The sequence below is a fragment of the Phalacrocorax carbo genome, chromosome 5, assembly GCF_963921805.1.
Source record: "Phalacrocorax carbo chromosome 5, bPhaCar2.1, whole genome shotgun sequence".
NCBI lineage: Eukaryota > Metazoa > Chordata > Aves > Suliformes > Phalacrocoracidae > Phalacrocorax > Phalacrocorax carbo.
Genome location: NC_087517.1, coordinates 66978949 through 67001811, shown reverse-complemented (window position 1 = coordinate 67001811; position 22863 = coordinate 66978949). Strand labels below are relative to the sequence as shown.

General features: G+C 40.4%; 1 protein-coding gene across 1 annotated transcript in view; it reads left to right on the top strand.

Annotated features, from left to right (window-relative positions):
- The first annotated feature begins 8290 nt into the window (after nucleotides 1-8290).
- PRMT3 (protein arginine methyltransferase 3) overlaps nucleotides 8291-22863 on the top strand; it is a 72003-nt gene continuing 57430 nt past the window's right edge. The window contains exons 1-8 of the mRNA XM_064452863.1: nucleotides 8291-8382; nucleotides 8510-8642; nucleotides 9393-9475; nucleotides 11429-11478; nucleotides 12769-12871; nucleotides 14515-14668; nucleotides 18129-18270; nucleotides 21387-21452. Coding sequence (XP_064308933.1) covers nucleotides 8349-8382; nucleotides 8510-8642; nucleotides 9393-9475; nucleotides 11429-11478; nucleotides 12769-12871; nucleotides 14515-14668; nucleotides 18129-18270; nucleotides 21387-21452 — 765 coding nt within the window. The 5' untranslated portion in view covers nucleotides 8291-8348. The remainder of the gene's footprint in view (nucleotides 8383-8509; nucleotides 8643-9392; nucleotides 9476-11428; nucleotides 11479-12768; nucleotides 12872-14514; nucleotides 14669-18128; nucleotides 18271-21386; nucleotides 21453-22863) is intronic.

The following is a 22863-nucleotide window of genomic DNA, read 5'->3' as shown; positions in this document are numbered from 1 at the left end:
GCATGTGCAAACGTGGCTGAGGGAAGGGTGCTCTACAGGAACAATGATTCAGCAGGGACAGGCAGAGAATAACCCAGACTCGCAAAGCCAGCACACCGGGCCTTGAAAGTCAGCATCTTCTCCCTGGGAGTTTCATACGCTCAGCACATGCCTACCCGTACCGCCTGCCTGCCTTGACCTGGTGATTTATAGTACATCACATAAGCAAGATATTGTTATGTTACCAGCTACCATCATCAACATCTCTGGGGCAAAGGCAGGCAGGCAGTAGGTGTAAGAGAGGATGGCTAAATCCAAGAGGAAGCGCGTTTGTAATGCTGTTCCCCTTGTGCCTCGACAGAAGATGTATCCATGACCCAACGCGCAAACAAAGGGATCATCAGAGTGTACCAGGCATGCCCAAGCGTTTTGTCTGAGACCTGGACGTGAATGGTACATCGTTCAGTGGTGCAACGGCTAGCTTTGTTAGCATTTTATATATTGCAAATCAAAGAAGCTTACTTCTCTCTTTCTCTCGCTCCTTAGTCCCCCAGCCCACAGACTAAGCAAGAATTTACCATATTGCTATAAAAGAAAAGGGAAGGCTCAGAAGCTCACTCCTGTTTCAAACTGATGGATAGAAAGCAGAGGAGCAAGGAAATCTGCTGAGGGTTTGGTGGCAAAAGTTTGATCACGTTTAAATTGCAAAACTTTGACATTTGTAAACGTCCAGTTAGAGGCAACATTAAAAACAACAGAGCTCTTTTGCTTTTGTGGCTTTGCTTACCAGCTACAATGTCCCATATCAGAGCAGGAGGGTTGGGAGGAGAGAAGAAAATCCATCTGAAATCGAGCAGCTTAAAAAAAAAAAAAAAAACAAACCACGTTTATAATCAGCTTGAGAGCTCAGTGGATTTGTGAAATCGTTTGGGATTAACAGGCTATTGATTGCTAATAAAACAATATTTAGCTTTGTCTGATGAACAGCAATGGAAAAAGGTGTGGGCACCTTGTCAAACAAGACCCATTGAGGGCGGATGATGGGTTAAGTGTGGGGGTCTGAGTGGCAGCGTGGGTGCCCGGTCTTCAAGGAGGACTTGTCAGTTGTTAGTAAGGCTGGTGAAAGGAAGGACGCCAGCGCCTGATGGCTGGGGTAGTATTGATGCAAGTTAGCTGACTAATCAGATTGAAAAAGTCCCATGGTATTTATGTCACTTTAATTTTCATCAAACAATTAGAGACGACAGCACTCTATTAAGGAGAGGTTGATCCAGAACTAAAGCTAAATAAATTAGGGTCTCAGTTTAATCAAATTATCCCTCTACTGGCCCTGGATTAACCGAGGGAGACAGCGTCGGTCTAGGCACTTTTCATTGGCTGATTTTTTTTTTTTAAAGAAGCTGGTACAAAGAATGGGAGATTTAACACACATAGCTACTACTCATAATACCTCAAACAAGCACCTTTTAAAGAAGCACAAATTAATATTTATCAGGAGAATCTGCAGTTTTACTGAAGGATATTTCCATTTTCATGTTACTTCAGTGAAATGAATGGAAAATGAGGCAAAAATTTGTCAGGAGAAATGCTAAACAGAGAGAGCTTGTAACAAGCTGGCACAAAAATCGAAACACTAGCCTAATGCTACTTAATGACTTCTCGCATGATTCACAATAGATTGTGTACTTTACCTGCTTTAAGAATGGTTTGATTGCACATTTACATTTTGCTATTGTTTACTTATACTATTTGTGCAGGGTAAGTAATTCTTTTCTCCTCCTTATCTAATCAGTTTGATGATTTCAAGTTCCTACATTCTTTAGACCTCTGGGAGAAGCCCTTGGGGTAGCTAGATTGTCTTCGAGAAAATAATTTTCCCAACCTGTCTGGCGTCTTCTCATGCAAAGTGTTTTCATCAGAAATATTTTCATTACAGCAGGAGAGAGTAACTGCTTTTTCAATCCTAATAATACGAACAAATCCTGTGTTTATACATTTAACTGAACCGTTGCGATAAATCTTTGAAAACCTTGAACTCCTGAAATATTCCCAATCTGCATGTTGTCAAAATCATTGTATGTCTCTTCAGTTTTTTAGACACAGAAATGAAAGTAAAATAGTACATTCTTTGCTGCAAGTAACTAACTGAATTCCTCCCAGTTACCTATGAAATTTATTTGTGAAAAATGCAGTGATGGATCCTCCCTTCCATCTTTGTTGAAAAAGTAACAACGATTTTGCAAGAAAGGCGGTGTCAATGGATGTGATCTTATCCATGATTCTACTTTTTTATTTTTATCTCTTTCTCTGACTTCTGCTAACTTGCTTTTGCCTGCCCACGATCATCAACATTGTTCCTCGTTCTGCTGGGGCAGTCACAACTTAGGGGAAGTGGAGCTGAACAAAGAAATGCTTCTATTTTTGTTACATCCATCAAAATGGAGAGGCTGGGCTGGGCTGTGACCTAAAGCACACTTAGGTAAATCATTTACACTGCATATGTAATAGACATGAGAAATACGGCTGTCTTCTGCTGGTCCCCGTTACCCTGTAATCGACAAAATTTCACACTCTTCCTCTACCTGCCTTTCAGTAGCTATGAAAACATGTACTAATGCTCTTTTCTTTTTTGATTTCTAAATTTTTCTTCGGCTACAATACGGCTATTTCGGGCTCAAGCAATTGATCCTTTTTTTTCTGGCTCGCTTCAGGTTTCCACTGTCTTTGGTCTGTAACTCCTCATGAACACACACCAGAGCTGGTTCTGGTGGACTTGACGTTCTCAGATGCTCAGCCCCTCACAAGAAGGGCTTTAGTTTGAAGTAACTCATCTAAGTATTTACATCCAGTTTGCTGAATACTTAACATCCACTGCTGTGATGCTAAATGTCTTGTAGATATTTAAAAAACATTATGTCCTAAATAGTTGCTTTTGAGGGTTTGTTTTTAATGCACAGCCCTCCTAGTTCCACTAGTTTGACCTGCTAGCTGACCTGAATGCCACCGAATGCCTGTCCTCACTTGCTTTCTTACTGTGAATGAATAGAGATCATATATTTTCATGGTAAAGACATGGTCTAAGGTAACCATTTTACTTCGAATGGGGATAGGATTTCTTTTGTAGTTTATCTTTACAGTCATTGACTCTAAGTCTAGATATTTCTTCTCTGTAGAAGCACAGATATTAACAGATAGAAAAGCCTGAATTGCTTACAGGTGCTTTCTCCATGAACACTGGTGGACCCTTAAGATGCTTACAAGTACTTCTATCTGCATTTACCTTTTGGACATCAACAGTGAAAGTGACTCTGAAGATCAGCGATTTTCTAAGCTTCTAAGTATTATTTTTTACCATTATCTGATTGGATTTATCTCAGTTGTACCCCCATGGTCTGTAGCACCTGGAATTGTCCCACATTCCTTAAGCTGCTGCACAATGCACGTTTTATGAAGGCACTTCTGTAGGTGCATAAATATATTTTATCTTGAGGTAGTATCACTCATTTTTCTATGCTGTAGGTTTGCCCCAATTGCAGAGCCTGGTTTTGCTCTATCCTTGATTGAAAATGGTCACTCGCGGTATTTGTACCAACAGTGCCACATTTCTGGCTGTACAGTCCTGCTGTTTGCCATTCCTCAAAGCTGCTGCCTGAGTGGTGCTGAAGTGCACTGGTTTAACTAGCCTGTCTGATAGGGACTAAACATCGGAGGAAAGAAAACAGAGAAAGAAATCTAATCAGTTTGTTGATGTGATGCAAGAAAGTGGGGAGAGTGTGATATTTGTATTTCCTTTGCCTTTCTGATGGTTTGAGAAATGCTGCTTTAATGTTAAAGCAGAGAAAATAGAGAAAGAAAGGAGGGGACTGAAAATGATCTGTGTAACATACCGGGTCCCACGCTTTGTAACGTAACCCTAACCCTAGTTCCAGGGTGAGCTTCAGTTAAAAATGAAACAAAACAAAACCCAAATCCACAAACCAAACCAAACAAAAAAAACCCAAATAAAAAGATCCCAACAAATAAAATCTGCTCTTGCCCAGATGAAAAAATTCTGGTTTGCAGCCCACGTTTTCCTTTGGCAGCCTCTTTCAGGCCCACTTCAGCTGCAGATCTAGGTTTGCTTTCTCTCTTGAGCTTAAACCTAACTGGGTGAGCCCTGCTCGTGGTCCCCATGGCTTTGCCCAGATGAAGAAGTTCTCAGTCAGTTATCTTAGTTCAGAATTATATTAAGTGGAATATGGACATCATTTTATTAAATTTTTAAACTGACAGAGCATGTAAATCCAGATTAGCAGTTCTGCTTTCAATATCACTCATTTTTCCTGATGATAGGAATGAGAAATGTTTTTTGACTACAGCTTGTTCCCTCTGTGTATTAACAGGCACTCCAATTTTCTGATTTCTGTTTCATTTACATCTTTCCAAGTTCTTAATTATTCTAACAGAGTCTAAATTCACCCTTCAGCTGAGCGGGTAATAAAGGTATAAGGAGGCCACGGACATGAGCGATGTTTCCCTTGCAGCGATGCTCCTCTGCAGAGTGTGAGGTTTCTGTACCTCTTTCTGTTGCCCGTATCACTGCTGCAGCTACGCTTTCCGTTGCTGTGCGATGTTGGGAAGCAACAGCTTTGTCAGGAGCTCCTCATTGCTACACGTTTTAAAGACTTAATGAAAAAGCCATTATCTGCTTTTAGATTGCTTGCTACAAAGAGTTTGCATCATTACTTACATAAAAAATGCAACAAACTGGGATGGGAGAACTGAACATGGAGCATTTGCAATCATATTCTGTGCTTTTGGGAGCGTCACTCTTGGCACTTACACGTAGCAGGCTGGGTTGAGTATCCAAGGAGCGTGGTATAAAATTTCAGATGGTTTGGACGTTCTAGGTAGAAAATACTTCTGAAAAATTGTCTTTGGTCTTGAGTTTCATGGTTCTGTGCAGTTGTCTGTTCTGTTGGAGACCCTGAGTGGTTAAAATTGAAAAAAATACAACTTTGACTACAGCACTGACTACGAAGTAATTTGGTTTCCTAATATGAATTTTTAAACGCATTCTATCTCTTTTTTCTAATATATTTTACACAGGGTAAAGTCATAGCCATTTAATAATAGGTTGCTCAAAAACGTTTCATTTGTTTCCTACGCAATATCTATTGACACGCTTTCTTTGCTTTTGAATAATGACAAGCAGTGTGGTCACAAAAGAGTGACGCAGGTAGAGAATAAAGTTACACATGCTTGGAAATCCAGATGAAACAAAGCCCACAAGCGACATGTTGATACCGCATTTTGTGTGTGAAAGCTCTCTGACAGCCTCCCCAGTGCTGTGCTTCCAGATCTGGAAAAAAGTTTGAAATGCAGTAAAAAAAACCTGTAAATATTTGAAGTTTCTTCCCCTTGGCCCGGATTATGAAATAGTAATCCATTACATTGTAAATCTTCCTGTACCATGCAAATCCCTTTACAAGGATTAGGAGATTGTAACAAAGATGATCATATTTCAAGAGGTACCAGTGTAAGTTATATGCTTCTGCTGCAGGATTTCATACAGTCGTCACCCAACATGTTATATACACTGACCCAAATGAACAGGTGCTTTACATTTATTGAGAATCTTAATTCAAGCAATAATAGAAAAGAAGATTCGGTTACAAGGCTGTGTGACACATTCAGTCTGTTGCTCTCTGAGTGGACTCAACAATAGCCGAGGGCATGCAATGGAGCAAAGACTATGCAATCAGTGACCCCTTGCCCCTTCGGTGGGGGAGAATTTCAGTAAAACACAAAGAAGCTGCTGTTTCTGCTTTTGCTGCTATCAGCCCGGGCAGTGCTTACAGAGCAGTGGCTGTTAAATCTATTTCTGCGATTAGCTGCTTGAGAAAGAGTAGAGGAAAAGTATGTTTTAGCATTCTGCGTCATTTCTGTTTCTTTCATTAGATCAGACCCTACGTTGGGAGAATGAGGTGGAAGCATCTGACTTGCCTAGAATTATTCTGTACTTTAAGGGTATGCAGTTTTTGCCAGCATTTTGTACTAATTCTAATTCCAGGCGTAGTACTGAGTCGCTATGTAAGGAAAAAAAAAATCCATGAGAAGCATCGGTTTCCACCACTAAGTAGTGTTTGCAGACTCAGTGTTATTTGTCGTACCTATGGAAGTAATTCTGAATGGTTATGGAATTTGAAAACAAAACACAAAACGGAATTTGTGAAGGAGTCGGATTTAGTAGCTCTTTAGTAGCTCTTTTTCAAAACTGTCACTCTGGTCTTATCTAAAACCAGTGCCTGTATTTAGATTTTTCACGTCCCTTTGGCTTTGCCTATAACTAGGCAAGCGACATCTGTTTAATTAGTACTGTACTTAAAAGCCTTGTTAGCTCTGAAGATAGGAGGGTAAGTGAAAGGGAAAATTAAGCTACATGGGGGAGATTTACAAGTGCAGATTAAAAATCAAAGATTGTAATCTGGACAAGTAAATTCAGACTTTCAGGTTTCCTTCTTGAATTCTGTATCCCCCTCCTTTTTTTTTTTCTTTTCTTACCGATCAATTCAAATCTCTATATTTTTGTATTCAGCAAAAAACGCTGTATTTGCACTCTAAAAATGAGACTAAAATACGACCCTTGGTTCCACCCTTCTAGAAATAACCAAAAACTGCAGGGATGGTGATAGTGCTGGTAGTCCCTCTGTTGAGCGACAATTAACTCTCACGTACTAATCAGCACTCAGCACCTCCACTTACGCCGAGTGCTTCATATCAAGATTGAGTGCTGTTGCAGGCTAAGCCTTTGTAAAATAAATATAATGTAGAACAGCTTCTTATGAGAAACAAGATTGGAGATGGAAAGGGAGGAGGCTGTTGCCACGCCTGGCCCGGCAAGTAGCGCGGTACAGCGAGTGTAGCAAAACAGCTGGGGCTGAAAACCTGGGTGCTTCAGCATTTTGACTTAGGGCCAGCAGCTGTAGTCGTGTCCCGTGGCCTGCAGCCCTGGAGCAGTCTGGTAGTTTTGTTTGAAAAAGGTACCCATGGGATGCGTTGTGAGACCACGCCGTGACGCGGACCGAAGCACGAGAAGCGGGGGAGCTTGGCAAATCAGCTTTTAAAGGACACGTCGGATCTCCTGAAGCGCCAAGGCAGAGGCACCCCAACTCTGCTAACTGAATGGGTGAATTAAAAAGGATTCTTTTTAACCTACTCCCAGACACCTGATTTGATCAACAAGTGCAAGGTGTTATTTAAAAAGTGACAATAACTCTTTACAAGGCTGGATCATTTGTTTTATTAATTTGACATACAGAAATCCATGTATGATGCCTAAGAAGATGCAGTTGTTGAACAGCAGTGATGAGATATGGGAGATTTCTTAAGTATGTCTTATTAGGAAATAGACTGTACCCTTGTTCAGCTAAAAGACGCTGCACAAATACCGTATTTAGCCTCCTGATTCAGACCAGCGCTAATACGATGCACAGCTTGCCTCTGTTCTTGCAAGTACTAGTCATACAAAGTAGCCAGGTTTAAAGGGAAACAGCAATTTAATTATTTTCAGAAATATTTATATTAGCATAGGTGTGAATTTATACACTTTGAGGGTACAAATTGGGAAAAATCTAGCTTTGACATTTCCTCCACCACGTGTTACTTAGCAAACGTGTGGAAAGGCACTGTTTGGTTTTGAAGAGATGTGTGTTTCTGTCAGGCACAAAATGTGAGAAGATGAAGGACATTCAGTAACCTACCTACAAGGTCAAATATTATCTTCTTTGGATAATGAGCCTCAACCTTTATTTTTCAATATATATTTTTAAACCACTTTTAACTTCTGCGTGTGAATGAGGCCCTTAGTTCTAAGTCCATTGCTAAACTTTCTTTAAAAGCCAATACACATGCACTAGTTCCTTTAACTCTCCCATCAGAGCCACGCTATACGTAAGAAATGGAGCACCAAATACAATTCCAAGCAGAAATAATCTCTCATATCTTAGGCTGCCTGAGGATGTGACCCTCCATCCACCTGTCTGGCTTTCCCTTCACTGAGGCTGCCAGGCACTAGTAGCGCGGGCGGCCTCCCTGAGGGACGCGCAGGCTGCAGCGGGGCGGGCGGGGAAGCGACCGCCCCGCTCTGCGCCAGGGCTCGGCCCCCACAAGATGGCGCCGCCCCTCTCCGCGCCGGGGCTCGGCCCCTCACCGCGGGGCGGGCGGTGCCGCTCCCGCGCCTTTCGAAAGCAACGGCCCGCCGCGCCGTTCCCCGCGGCCGGCGGGCCCCGCCAGGGGGCGCGCTAGCCCTCGTAGGCCCGCCCCTCCGCGCTGACGTGAGCGGGGCAGGGCGGCCGCCCGGAAGCGGCTACACGTGGGGCAGCGGGGCCATGGGTTCGCGGGAGGCGGTTGCGGCGCTCACGGGTGAGTGCTGGGGCGCGCGCCGCCCCCCCTTCCTCCTCCCTCTCCCTCCTTCTTCTTCTTCTTCTCCTCACTTCCCCCCCCCCCTCCTTTCCCCCCCAGTAATGGTCCCCTGCTTTGGGTTCCACAGGGGCTGGCGGGCCGCCCGCCGAGGAGGAGATGCCTGAGCTCTCCGACGGTGAGGAGGCTTGGGAAGAGGAGGATGATGAGGGGGAGGAAGGCGCCGCCGAGGGCCTGCGGACCCGCTGTCTTTTCTGCGAGAGGTAGGTGGGTGGGCGAGGGAGCCCCGCGGGGCGGTTCCGTTGTCCCTGCGCCCCCTCCTCCCCGCCCGGCCGAGGGACCCCGTGAGGCGCGGTCGTACCCGCCGAGCCCCTTGGCGAGGGGGGCTGCGGGCGGGCGGCCGCGCTCCGCCTGAGGGAGCCAGCCGCGGCAGAAAAATAAGTAATACGTAGTTTGTAACGGTGCTCTGTGGCTCGTTGACAATATGTACGGCCTTTGTAGCGCTGAAGGTCTGTTAAGTTCAGGCTAAAGGAGGCGTAAGTACCGTAAAAAGCAGGTAACTCCCCTGACCGCAGCCTGAAGCGGTGGGGAAGCTTCGCTCTTGAATTCTCTCTGCCATCTTTTCCCATCGTCAGCAAATAGATGAGGATTTTTATTTTGATGCAGCAGATCTAGCTGGCCAACTCACCTCGCGTGTGTGTGTGGTTCCTAGATTTCGCGCTTAATACTGTCTTTGCTCTCAAGGAGTTTTTGAAAGTTAACGGGAGCGTGGTTTTGTCAAACAAATTTTCTGCGTTAATTACATTTTGCTGCAAAATGTCTTGCAAACAAGGTAAAAGCTTCTTTGTGAGGTACGTGAATAAGCAGGTGCCTGTTCGTCCTTTCCTAAAGGCAAAAATGGTGTGGTCTGAACACATTGCCTAGCAGTTCAGAATAGAGTAGAACATATAAAACTCACGAGTGTTTTGGCTTCTAAACACCTTAATGCTGCGTATTTAATAATTTATTTACAGGTTGTTTACTTCTGCTGAGGATGTAATCTCCCACTGCAAAACAGAGCATCAGTTTAGTGTTTGTGATGTGATCAAGAAACACGGTAAGCTTTTCACAACTTGTCATTTCCTTCTGCGTGTCAGCATCTCATTTGAAATAAATTTGGAAGGTTCGCTTGTTTCTAACTGACTTCCTGGTTGTAGCTGAAGATTCCAAGATTGAACAAGATAAACTATTCTAGAAAAATGTTTGTTATCTTTATGTTGGCTGTTTTCTGTAAAAGTAAGACTGTTCTCTGCTGGTCTGTGCCGAGTCCCCACCACCTGCTCAATTGACCTGAGCCAGCCTGCTACATGCTGGAGTAAGAGCTATTTACCTGATCTACTGGTAACTTGTGCCCGACAAGTGATACCGTTTTGGGGCTCAGAAGCTTAGCAGAGACCAAAGTGGATGATGTATCTACCTAGAGGTCAAGTAACCGGGCTGACCGCTGCTGTCTGTTAAGTGGCTGTTTGCAGTCTTAGCTTATGTTCCATCTGGTGATCACAGGAAGGCATACTGTACAATGTGTGTTTTATTTTTTCCAAGTGAAGTTTAAGGTTGGATTTCGCTTGAAGCTGTCGTGTATTTAGGCTAAGGTGGTGATGATGTCCTGAAGAAAATGGCATTTTTGGAATTTTCTGCTAAGCAGTAACAATGAGCTATGTGAGTTTGGCAAAACAGAATTTGAGAGCCAGAGATGGCAACTGAGAAATAGGGAAGTACTTGCTTTACAACTGTATACTTGAGGAGAGCTGAGAGACTGACCAAAGCAAACATCCCGTCTCAGAAGACTCCAAGAATGGGGTGAGAAAATGTATAGTCAAGGAGAACAACTAATTGGGATGTTGATGAGAATTAAGACAAGGTGCCCATTAGTTGAACTATCCTCATTATAATACTAAAAATCAGGCCCATAGGCCAGGAACTGCCCCCTCCTCCAGTAAGTCTCTTACTTTCTGAGCATGGTAGAATAAAAGTGAGCTGTACCTTTACACTGAAGTGAGAAAGAAATTAACAAATTATTAGCTGGGTCGTGTGAATGTTAGCTGTGACTGACATATTTAACTGTATAAATGCCTTTTGGTTTCTTGTGCTAGCTTTGTGGGTTATCACCTAGCGCCAATCTTTGCACAAAAATTAGTTAAGTAAAATACCTCTGCTCTGTGTGTAGTTTGCAGGTTTGCACGCTGGGCGAACAAACCCGCTTTTTGGGTTAACAGTGACTGAAGGAAAGTACATATAGGAGGATGTATTTGAAGTGGGGGTGGCTTTGGAAGAGGTAGTACGTGCTGAACTGCTGAGCCTGAAGTCTATATCTTACTGCATGTAGAAGGAAAACTGGAAAGCGGGAGAAGCCCTTTTTTAAGACCGTTCACTAAAAAGGAGAGGGAGAGAGATAAGGGACTGGGAACCACCCGAAGCATTTAGAAACCTGTGTGTAAAATGGTAAGATCTGGTCTGTTTTCCATATAAAATGCAAAGGAAAGTATTTTGAGTTTATGCAGCATCCTTGCCGCTCTTGAGGAGAGTACATAATTGCGTTTAAACTACTGCTAATCTGAGCAAGGTGGCAGTTTTAAATTAGTATCGGTGTATATTCTTGATAAGTAGAATCAATTTAGATTTTGTTAAGGAGAAAGCTAAAATTATGAACAAAGGAGTGCAACAGCCCAAAATACCAGCAAGGTAGCTAGTAGGAGATAAATGTGGCTGTCCTGATGTAGTTGCTTGCCAAATGAATGAAATCCCTGTGCAGAAGCCAGGTGTGCATGTGTTCCGTTCTTAATATGCAGCAAATGCATTTGTCCTGAGGGTGGGAATTTCCTGGTTTGGTCCTAAAGAGAAGAGTGTAGATGGCAAACTTAAGATAGGAAGGCTGCCTTAAAGAATGATGTATGCCCCGAGGGGAAGCTGGCCAATTGAACAAGTAATTAGTATTTATATCATTGTAAAATGTACACGGATTTTCTGTAACGCAAGCTCTCTCTGTGTTTTTTTTCTCCTTTCTTTTCAGGACTTGATTTTTATGGATACATTAAATTAATAAACTATGTGAGATTAAAGGTAGGTGTGCCACATATTACTTCTATAATCTGTGTCTGGAGAATGGGAAATGAAGATTCTGTGCTTTCAATCTGCTTTTTATCAATAATCAGATGGAATTTTGTGGTATTCTTCTAGAAATAAAAGATCACAGGAGTTAAAATAACTATTGATTGGTTTATTTAGATGTGACGTTTTCATTTTAAATATCTTTAATTAACATGAGTATTATTGTTTCTAGAAGAGGATGTTCAGACCTCCAAAAAACCTACCCTGTGTAGTATCATGTTTTGTTAATTTATCTTGGCCTTTGCTGTCTCGCTCCAGTAGCGGGTTCACTTCTTGATAACTGAAGTTTCTTAGTCCTTGCATGTGTGTTGGCATAAAAGAGTCGTTCCTGGGGATGTGAGCTGGCCAGATCCCTACTGCGCTGTTGGTGAGGGCAGAACCTCATACCTTAGGTTAGAGAGCCAAAGCTCATGGGAACCTACAGTTTTTAAGTTATGCCTGAGTATATGGTCTGTATTCTGTGGCTTTGAAGTATGTTCTTTGGTTGTTCCCTAAAAGTTTAGGTCTAGACTTGATACCATCTAATATAATTGGTTTTTTAAATGTAAAAAATCGTCAAATCTTAAATCCTAAAATAATTATTTAAGGCATAACTACCTACATAGAGTAAACATAGAAATGGAAAAACTGAAGTCAGGAATCTGACCTCTCCTTTGCTGACAAAGTATTACCTGGCTGGATGCAAGGAGGAGAGAATATAGCATTTCTGAAAGATGTTCCTACAGTGCTGTTCGTGTAAAAAACACTTGGCACGATTAGCATCTTGGCGTTATTGATTACCCCTGTTGTAACCTGTGGTTCTGCATTCAAACACCTGAGTAAACTTGGTTCCTAATAGCAGTGTAATCCTGTAAGCGTCCTTCAATGTCAATCAATCTGCTGTGCTTTCCTGCTTGTACTGAATTCCTCGATCCTGTAGCTTCCTGGGCTTTGGAACCCAGACTCGCTCGTAGGTGTAATTTTATGCTATTTTCTGGTCACTGTGGTTGTAGCGTCAGTATGCTGAGGCAAGTACACATTGTCAGAGCCAGAATGGAAGCCAGAAATCCATTTCTTCACCAGTCTTGCTAGTCATGCTTTAAAGTAGTATCTTTCTTAGCCTTTGCTACAAAGCTACTTTAATAATATCCCATTTATTTTAACAGGTGGAAGAACAGGTCTTTGCCTGACTTTGATGAATGAAATTGAAGGGCTGTTGTTTTCAAAGAAACTTAGCTTACATGCTGTTCTCTTTCTGTCTAGAAACCAACAGCAGCATATTTGAGTTCAGTCAGCAGCCCACTGCCTTGGGAAGGAGAGGAATATTTGAAACCAGAGCTGGAAGATGATCTCCTACTTCAGTTTGGTAAATAAATATGTTTCGGCATGACTCTACTGCATTGTGGGGTAAATGTGGTATTGGCAGAATTCCTGTCATATGAAGCATCATCACTATTATTCAGTTAACTTAGGTGCATGAGGAAGTCTGTGTAATAGCTGAAGTCATGGCATTAAGTCAAGCGGTGAAATTTTTACCGCGTGTTATGCCTTGGTTTTTAATGGCTGAGACTTCCATAGCCCTGTTTTATTATCTGCATTCACTTGTTGTAGGTATGTTTGTAGTGGTGATGCTGTATGTAGTAATTAAGCAGGTCAAAGAGCCATTCTACCTAAGCCTCACTGGAGGATTTATGAAGCCTTTAAAGCTTCTAAATGTAGCTATTTACAATCAGATGCATTCATTCAAAAATGTATACTGTAAGTAAGGAGCAAGTAATTTGCATTGTTGAAATGATCTTCATCCTTTATATGGGTTCTATTTTGGAGCAACCCAGTGTAAGATACTACAGTTGCATAGAAGGGTTCCGCTTCTTTAGTGGGTCTATCAATCAGTACAAGAGCCTTAGTTTCTCTTATGAGAGTTCATCAGATAATGTTGAGAGAATTGTTTGACTTTTGAACGTATTTATGCTGCCCATGATCCTCCTACTGTCTTCTTATTTTGCGCTTGATTGTACATCTTTCTTTCACCTAAACCATAAGGTACTTAGGGCCTATGGTTTTTTCTTTTCTGTACAGTCTGGAATGCAGTTTTGCCCTTCTCTAAGTGAGCCCTGCTGCACAAATAACGCATGGTAGAGGGTGTTGGTTGGTTACTTCAGGGATTTCATGTTTCACTGTATCAGCTCCTGCCCAAGCTGTAGACTTTTGAGATGCTTTGAGGTGCTGGGGGTGATCTGAACCTATGAAATTGTATTTTAAGTATTTAAGTATCTGTGATTTGTTGCCATCCCATGGGCCAAAGAGTCGGTCTTCCATGATTAAAAGAATTAGATAGGTGGGTTTTTTAATGAAGGCTTTTGCCCAATAAGCTGGCAGTAGCTTCTCACTATATCCAAAAAACACAGTAGCACCATTTTTAAAATCTACTCATGTCTGTTGAAATCACTAGCTGAATTTAGCAAGAGGTGAATGGGAGCTAGTGCTGAGGCTGAGTTTTGGTAGTTGAAAAGCAATGTTTCATCTAGATTTTTTCTGCTTATGCTCTTTTGACTTTTGTGTCTTCATAAGCTTTATAAAAGCCCAAGGAATGGGTTTGAAAATTAAGAGTTACTCTCTAATTCTTAAGAAATTTTCAATTTATATACCTTCTTACCTTTTACCATTACTGGAATAACTTAACTAGAAAATAGAGGATAGAACTGTAGTTAACTACAGTCTAAACTTAGTATGTCTCTGATCAATAATCAAACACTGGTATTTAGAGAAGCCTGAATTCTGGATCTTTTGCTTTGTTAATTTAGAGCTTGCTTCTAGCATACTTGCTTTTACTGAATAGTACCACGTTCTGCGGTTAGTTCTGTCTAATTCAGTGATGCTTCTTGTAAAGACTACTTTTACAAGTCATCCAAAGACAGAAATAGCAACACTGAAAACACCATATGCTTATGAGCTGCTGTGAAGCAACATGTGACTAATAGGTGGGTTTTTATCTCTTCATTTCATCAGATATAGAAGATCTTTGCGAACCTGCAAACATTTTGCCTTCTAATGGTTTAAATGATACCATGATGCTCCTTGAACAATTAAAACATGCAGAACACAGAGCAAGACTGGCAGAAGCAGCCTTGGCTAGAGCACAAGATGATCTCCAAAAAATGAAGTGAGTGTTTCAACTGAAGTTTAGGGTTTTTTTAATTGTTTGTGTTTATTGTTTATGTGTTTTAGGTGAGATGAGATGAGATACTTGTGTGTCAAGGCCAATAGAAATTCAAAGAAGTGGTAGAACGTAACTATGGAATAAAACTCATGACTTGGGTTGGGACTGTAGGTTTGACTTTAATCTTGTAGGTGAGTAGTAAAAACTGCACAAAATGGGCACCATTGAAAGAGCAAAGTATGCTTAGGAAAGCTAAGTAAGTACGTGGCCCAGAAGTATGCATTTTGTTTCAGACCACTCTTTGTTTTTCAGACGCTTACCCGTTAGTCCTTTAGGTACGAACTTAGACATTGAAGCTGTACACAATGGAGAAGAGGGAGGTATCGACAAATTAAATACAGGACCCTCAACGTTTTCAGAGATGGCTCCGAACTATGATGGCTAGTACTAGACTCTAGTTACGTTTCGGAGAAACCCTGAGTGAAATTAATAAAGCAACTTATCAGCTACTATTATTTTTAGTCTCAGGTGTGGGTTCTGCTAGTAAGAATATTCGGTGCATTACAATCAGGAATGAGGGTGTCCCTGTAGCTGTAGTGGTATTTGTAAATCTTGAAGTCTTCAAAATGTAGACTGATGATGCTCATGGATGAAAGGGGAATATGAACTTCTTTTTGGGTCATGTGGGATTAGATCTGTACAAACGTGTCATTTCAAGATCACACTGATTGGGCCCTGAAGAGCTGAAATTGTATTTAAAAGATTTGTAAAAATAATGCATGTTCTTTTGTGGAAGAGTAAAGTGGCAAAAACCTTGTTTTGTAAACTACATTTGAGGGTTTGTTGTATGTTTTGAGAGTACGTGCTTGATGGTATTAGTAACTAAGTATAGCAAAATAAATTAATGTATTCAAATCCTATCAGCTGTGAACAGTTACACGTGTCAAAAATGAACAGTTTGGTCTTCAACTGGGTTTAACTTTTGCAAATTGTACTTTACAGCATACAGCACTTTCCTGATATCTCTGTGTACATTATGCATTAATTCACAATGAACAATAAGAGTGAAAGACGTTTGTCATTGTACTTGGAAAAGTTGTTTTTCTTTTCCTGTGTCTTGTCTTACTCCTGTTCCTGTCTTTTTCATTTGATAGAAAGCAAAACCTTTTCAGGTGATCAGTTGCAGTTTCTTTTCAGCTTTCTAAACTTCAATCAGGTTTATAGATTTCTTTTTGAGGTTAGGGTATCAAATTACCTGCGGTTGTGAAAGGGAGCCTTTAATATTTTGTTGTCAATGTAGTTACTTCAGTTCAGCAGGGATCGACTGGCAGCAAAAATAGCCAGTTGTAGATCTGATGAAGCAGCACAGGTCTAAACTGTAGACAGATGAAGCAGTTGTGTTGTAGACCACGTGCTGTAACTCCGCTGAAAGAGACCATCTGCAGATGCTTCCTTTCTGGTCAGCCTCTGAAATAAAGATAGCTTGGAAGTATGATGTGGAGCAAGAAAGTGTACAGGACCTTAATCTACAGTAACCTGTTTATTTATTGTTTTCTGTCATGAAAATAGGTTTATATTGGTATTTAGCAGGCTGGTCAGCTGACTTCAACTTGTGGAGTGAAAAAAGCTAGATCTAGGAGCTTTCTCATGCTATACCTATCTGCAGAGACTTCTTGGGACACCGAGTAACTGTAACTTCTTTCAGTGACAACGTGATTGTACTACTCAGGTTTTGCTCTCTAAGATGGGGAAAAAATATTTTAGGTTTTTTAATGACTGCCTGTTTAGGGTCAGTCATGCAGCTCCCTAGAGATTGTTGCCTTCTGAGCCTGGGAATAATAGTATGAGGACACTCACTAGTTGAGTATGAAATGTTTTCTGTGGAAATGTTTGTCTGAGTTGGCTAGATAGACTAAGTAAACCTCTAGAATTATGAGACTTGAAAAGGGTGCAAAGCAAAGACAGGTAGCTGGGTGCCTAGTGAACTATTGTTCCCCTCCCCCCACCCCAAAAGGTAGCAGTTCTATACATCAGGTCACCTCTAGCATTTGGTGTAACTTCGAGATTTAAGAGCATGGCTCATATATTCTGAACTTTTTTAACCTGTCCCCTGTTTAGAGATGACAGCTTTTGTTTTCACTTATCTTTTGTCTTGATTAAAAGGACGGGAGGGCTGCTGTGTCGCTAGAGTTTGTCGGTATTTGTTGCATGCATAGGCTTGAGGAACTATTGGCTGAATCAGTTTTAAATAATTTTGAACTTAAAATTGGGTTTAAATCTTACAAACATCTAATTATACTTAATTGTATGTCATAGAATCTATTTTTTTAAGTTTAGATTTTTATCATTTTGATATTTATCTAAAAGTAAGGAAGATGTAAGCTGCCGTGGTAAAGAGCAATATTAAAAATAAGATCCAGACCTTACTTGTATGTCAACAAGTATAGGAAGTTTCTAAATTTGACAAACCTCTAACATGAATTCCCTTACCACCTTCTCTTCCACATCCAGACTAATTAAGCAGAGAAGTATTTGATATGTCAGAAATGAAATAGTATTTTTGGTTTTGTTGTTCTGTCAGGATGGTACTGGTAATGGGGTGTTACCTACAGCTTCTATACATTAAGTTCCTGTTTAAGAAAGTATGACCACTGTTGAAGGTGAGCTTTGGTGGCTTTAGAGTGGTCTAGGATGCAAGTTTTGCTGATGTTGGATTGTAGACCGTGGAGTAATATTGTCTGGCTGAAGCATGTTTGCTTTTTCACTTCAGTGTGGGCATTGTATGAGCTGTTTGCTTGTGAACTTTTAATTGTGTTTTCATGATAAAACCCTTGATTCTTTGTATTTTGCCATCAAAACTGCTTTGAGAAATGAGAACATGCGTATTAAGAATGGAAGGCCAAGGAGGAGGAAAAAAAGGAGCAGCATGTGAATAAAAATGAAATTAAAATAAAATTAATTTTAAGCTCTTGTTTCCACCCAAATGCTTCAGTTTTAAAGTACTTTCTTCAACCTTCTACTAGGCATGCAGTGATGTACGCTTCATGCTTAAGTGTTGTTTGTTGCATTGAGTCTGTATCTGTGTTACATGGCTTAAAATGCGTGTTGTCCCCCTGTAGACTTGGACCACCATGGTCCTAGCTTTCGTATTAGTGAGTGCAAAACAGGTGATTCCTCCTTAAAACCAGAAATGAAGTCCGAATGTTTCACTGCTGTTATTTGCTGCTTGAAAGCAGAAAGCAGTTGTTGCAGGAGGGTGATGGATGGAGAGTGGTGGTGCAGCAGCCTGGAGGAGCCAGCAGAGGGAGGTTGTGCACACTTAAAACCGGTTCTATTGTTGTAAAAGCCCTTGTGCAGTCTGGATTCCTTACCTCTTTCAAGGCCCTTTTTCCCCCCCCGACCCCCGCCTCCTTTTCATGCTCCCATAAACATGTCTCAAGGGTATATTTCAAATTGATTACAGGCAATTTGCACAGGATTTTGTGATGAACGCAGATGTCAGGAGCAGCTCATCATCCAGCGCTATTGCAGACCTTCAGGAGGATGAGGATGGTGTTTACTTCAGCTCCTATGGGCATTATGGGATACACGAAGAGATGCTAAAGGTTAGAAAGTCATCTCAACTGCATCTTAGTAGGACTAAAGAGGAAGGATGGAACGAAGTGGGCTGTGTGCCCATAAATATGCTGCAGAGCAGCTGCATTTTTAACCCTTCCTGTACACGATGGTTTTTCTGTGAGAGTTGCGTTAAGAGATCTTTTCCCAGTTTTATTTGCTTTTTATAAATTCTGTTTACTCTGTGAAGTATGAGGAACACAAAATCATTTATTCTACAGATATGCTTGAAGATACATTACAATATCTGTACCACAACCTTACCTTGCCAAAAGCAGCTTTTTCATGGGTGCTTAAAAGATAAAGGATAAAACATGGTACAGATAGTGAATGTTTTTCTTCAGTTAATGTTTTCCTAACAGTTTAAGTTTGTCAGGCAAAACCAATTCTCAAATATTTTGGTTTTCTATTGCATTAGATAAACAGAAATTGTTGGAATTTGTACGCAGTTCAGTGTATTGATGACATGAAATAGAACAGCTGGAAAAATTGTATGCTCCTTTTATATGATAAAGATAAAATGATTAAGGCTTAAAACTCTTCGAAGGCAAACCTGTGTATGCCCTTTTAAGTTTAAAAAAACCAACCAACCAAACACAAAACCCAACAACTTATAATTGATGTGAAAATCAAAATCTCTTAGTGCTTCCTTTAAGAGAAAGTATCATAGTTGTGAAAGTCATAAACAGTTCTATGATTTCAAGACAGAAATAAATAAAATTCCTGCCTAAGATAGGGAAAGAATATGGAGTTGTGAAGTGACTTTGTCCGTATAGGCAGCATACAAAGTTTTCTGCTTTGTGTATCATTTAATGGCCCCAATGTAGAAATGCACATGAAGCTGTGGTAGGAACAGTATAAGCATGAGGTTGATTTTTGGCAGGGAGGTGGATGTTACAGAAGCACAGAGATGTCTGCAGAGGTAGAAGAATGTTTTGCAAAATGTATAGTCTACAGAAGTATATTTGAAGTCTTGAAAACGAATAGAAATGGTAGGAGTTTGGTATTGCAGTTCTATAAAGGTGTCGTTTGAGATGCTGTGGGTTATAGGATAAGGAAGCCTTTCTGTTTGGTAATTGTTTATAGTAATTCTGCATTTCTGCACAAGGAGGTTGGTACGAAATTGTATTTTATTGTTTTCAAGGAATGTTTGTCAGAATGCTTTCAAGGAGTCTTTTGACTTTCCTAAATGTAGGAAAGCAGTTGATTTTTAGCATGTTTGTTGAATTCTTTCCTATATGCTGGGCATTCACTTTGGGATTTTTTTAAATGTATGTTTACCTTATTTATTATACATATAGTGGCTTGCTACATTGATATTTTAAAGAAAGCAGTCTTGCTGTCTGATTTTTAAGTCTGTTTCTAACACTGTTCTGAAACCTTTTTTTTTTCCTTAAGCTTGGTAGTGGTAGGATGAAGTTTCAATTTAGTTTTTTTGCAGGAAAGACTTCAGAGATGGGGGAAGAGTGTTGTTACTTCACACTGGCCAAATGGCTAGTGTTTCCCTTGTTTTATTTTTTTCTGGAGAATTTCGTAGCTCATCTTAATAAATTTCCTTACCATTTTATTTAAAAACAAAGTAAGCATTACATTGGAATGGCGAGTGAGAGAATGGAATTGATGAATAGAGAGAGCTGCAGTGAATGACTGGCTTACTCGAGCAGCAGCGCATATAGTAGAGACAGCAGCTAGAATTGTATTGATTAAGTTGGGGCAGTGCAGAGGCAATGTGACTGGGCAGGATGTAAGGCTGAAAGCTTTCCAGCTGACTGCTTTCTCGATTGATGCTGAACCTTCTGATTTTTTTTTTAACTTTTTTGGTCGTTTCAGCAAATCCTGTTATATACTGCAGTAGAGGTGAAGTACTAAAAATAGTTGCTCTGAATATAACATCATAGTAAATCAATAGTATTTCAAAGGATTGCAGTTCTTTCATTCATGTTAATGATGTATCATTTTAGAGAAAAAAATTTCTAAAATAATCTAACTGTTTCTTTGGGTTCTGTGTGATGATCCTCCTAAACCTAAAACTGGAGTTTAGGATTTTCAAGTCTCAAAATAATTTGTCTCTAGAATTTTTATGAACATATCCTTTGTTCTCAGTCTCTGGTTTTTGATCTTGGTTTTTGATCTTGGTTTTCTAATAAAATAGACTTCGTTCTTTCACACTACAGAAAGTTTTAGTTTCTGTATTGTTTGTAAAAACTCTGTCATAGTAGAAAAACGTTAACTTGAATATAAGCAGTTGGACTTTATACTTCAGTATTATCTGTAGACTTGTCTTCATTGATAAAAGTTGCTTGAAATTTTTCTTTTATGTTGCTCTAACACTCAAACTGTAACAGCAATACCAAACCCTATACTTGGCTGTCAATTTGTGTACCTGCTGATGCATATTAAGAGAATCAATGTTTTAATAGATTACTTTGCTGGTAGGTTGAGCTATACTGCTAGCTTTCATATACTAAGATATTATAAATGTTTAGTTATATGCCTGAAAGCATTCTAGCTTCTCAGGTTGTGTTTAATTAATTACAGTTAAGTTCATTGTATTGGGCTTTCATAGAACGGGCTGCACAGCTTCAATTACTAGCTTGTCGTCAGGTTTGCATATTTGCAGTTGGTTTTGGAAGTAGAAAAGGTTAATCCGGTCTGTAACTTTTTTTTTTAAGGAATCTGTGTCACAGGAGTGTCAGAAAATAAAATGATGCAAAATATTTTGAGTTTGTGACTCAAATTTTTGCCATTGTGTAGAAGGTTATTATGTAAAGCTGATGCAGTAATGCCACTGTATTACTGCTGTTCCTGGAAAGTGGTGAGGAGGTATTAAGAACTTTGTAACACCCAAAATCAAATGCAGCGGGTCAGAGAAGTCTACGCTAATTTCTTATTTTTCCTCTAGAGGCTCAGCTGGCTTCATTTGAAAAGCCAATAAATTCTGAAAGAATATCATATGGAAAGTGTTGTGGTTGCAGAGCCCATGTAAGTACAGTAGCCACAAAACTTCCTTAGGCCAAGTTCAAAAGCAAGTTTTTCAGCATTTTTGAATGATATGCAGTACCTAGGTACAAAAAGCAAACATTGTTTTTTATTCTTTAAATCCCAGGACAAAGTGCGTACAGAAAGCTATCGTGACTTCATCTATCAAAACCCACATATCTTCAAGGACAAGGTAGGTAAAACAGCTCAGAAAATACAATCATTTCTGCACTTTATTTTTTCTCAGGTGGTAGAAATCCTTCAGATTGGCTATTTTGTAGCTTTGGGGATGGAATATTGCACTGACAAGATTTGATTTAATGTACTCTGGCTTCATTAGGTGGTAGAGTGCTATTCAGCTGCTGGAGGGTGCAAAGTGCTGATAACAGAAGTGCTGATCGCTATTGTCATTGTTCTGTGTGCCATGTCGGGATGTTCATTAATTATATTCAGGGGGTTATGCTGAGCCTTTCTTGTCCAGTATATTATGTGGAATCTATCTTGGAGGGCCTCTTTACCAGAATTTAAGTGAATTTCAGTTTGTGCCTGAGACAGTAGAAACATTGTAGAAGCAGTGTGTAATGAGAACTGGGGAAGAACTCATGTGCAGCTGACTGAATTAGTGTTGTTTAGTCTCTCCAGACTAGGTTACTATTCAGAGACTCAGAACCAGGAACTCATATTTCACTTGCAGTGGGGAGGGGTGGCACTGACTTGCGTTTATGATCTTACCGTAGTTATGATGCTCTTATATTCTGTATTTGTGGTGGCTATTTATGATGCGTTTGTTGTGTTCTGAATTACGCTGTGCACGTTTCTGTTCCGAATTAGTTCCTCTACTTAGCGCTTGCCATTCCTAAAGTGTGTGGGGGTATTTCATAGTGTGAAACCAGGGTGTCTCGGTTTATGGAAGGTAATCACTGTTTATTTTTATTTTGGTTTTGATTGAGACTTTTGTTAATAAGTGATAATACAAGGCTTCAGGAATTTTGCAGAAGTAATAAAAGAGCACCCATCTGATAATTCCTCAGTTGGAAGTTGTGCTAGATACGGTTTTGTCTGAGGTGGGAGGTGTTTCAAAGTAGGTAGTGCCTACTCTTTGTATGTCTTGGCTCAGTTTTCTTTTGGCAACTACAGCAGAAAAATATTAGGGAAATAGTTTTATCCCTTTTTGCTTCAATTCATGTCACAAGCCTGTTCCTACTAAATATTTTGAAGCTCTTTACTTAAAATAAGAGAACAAGCAACAGTGTTGTAGGAACTTGATGCTGCCAGCTACTTAAAGGATGCGGGTGACCGCATAGCTGGGCGGCTCATACAACAAAGCAGAAAGATCAGTAAAGGAAAGAAAACTTTCTTGGGCAAAATTTAGTTTTACAGATACCCCTAAAATTGATAACTGCAGGTTTTTGCAGGGTAAGACTGATCTCAAGTTACATGTCCTGGTGGAACAGTAATCTTTCAGGAGTGGCTATATTTCTCCTCTGTTGTATGGGCATACTGGCAATGTTTGAAAGAAACCCCAGGTGAACTGTTCTAGACAACATAGCTTCAGCCCCAGCTGTAGATGCACTAGGAAATGTGTGCTTACTCTGTGTTTTTAC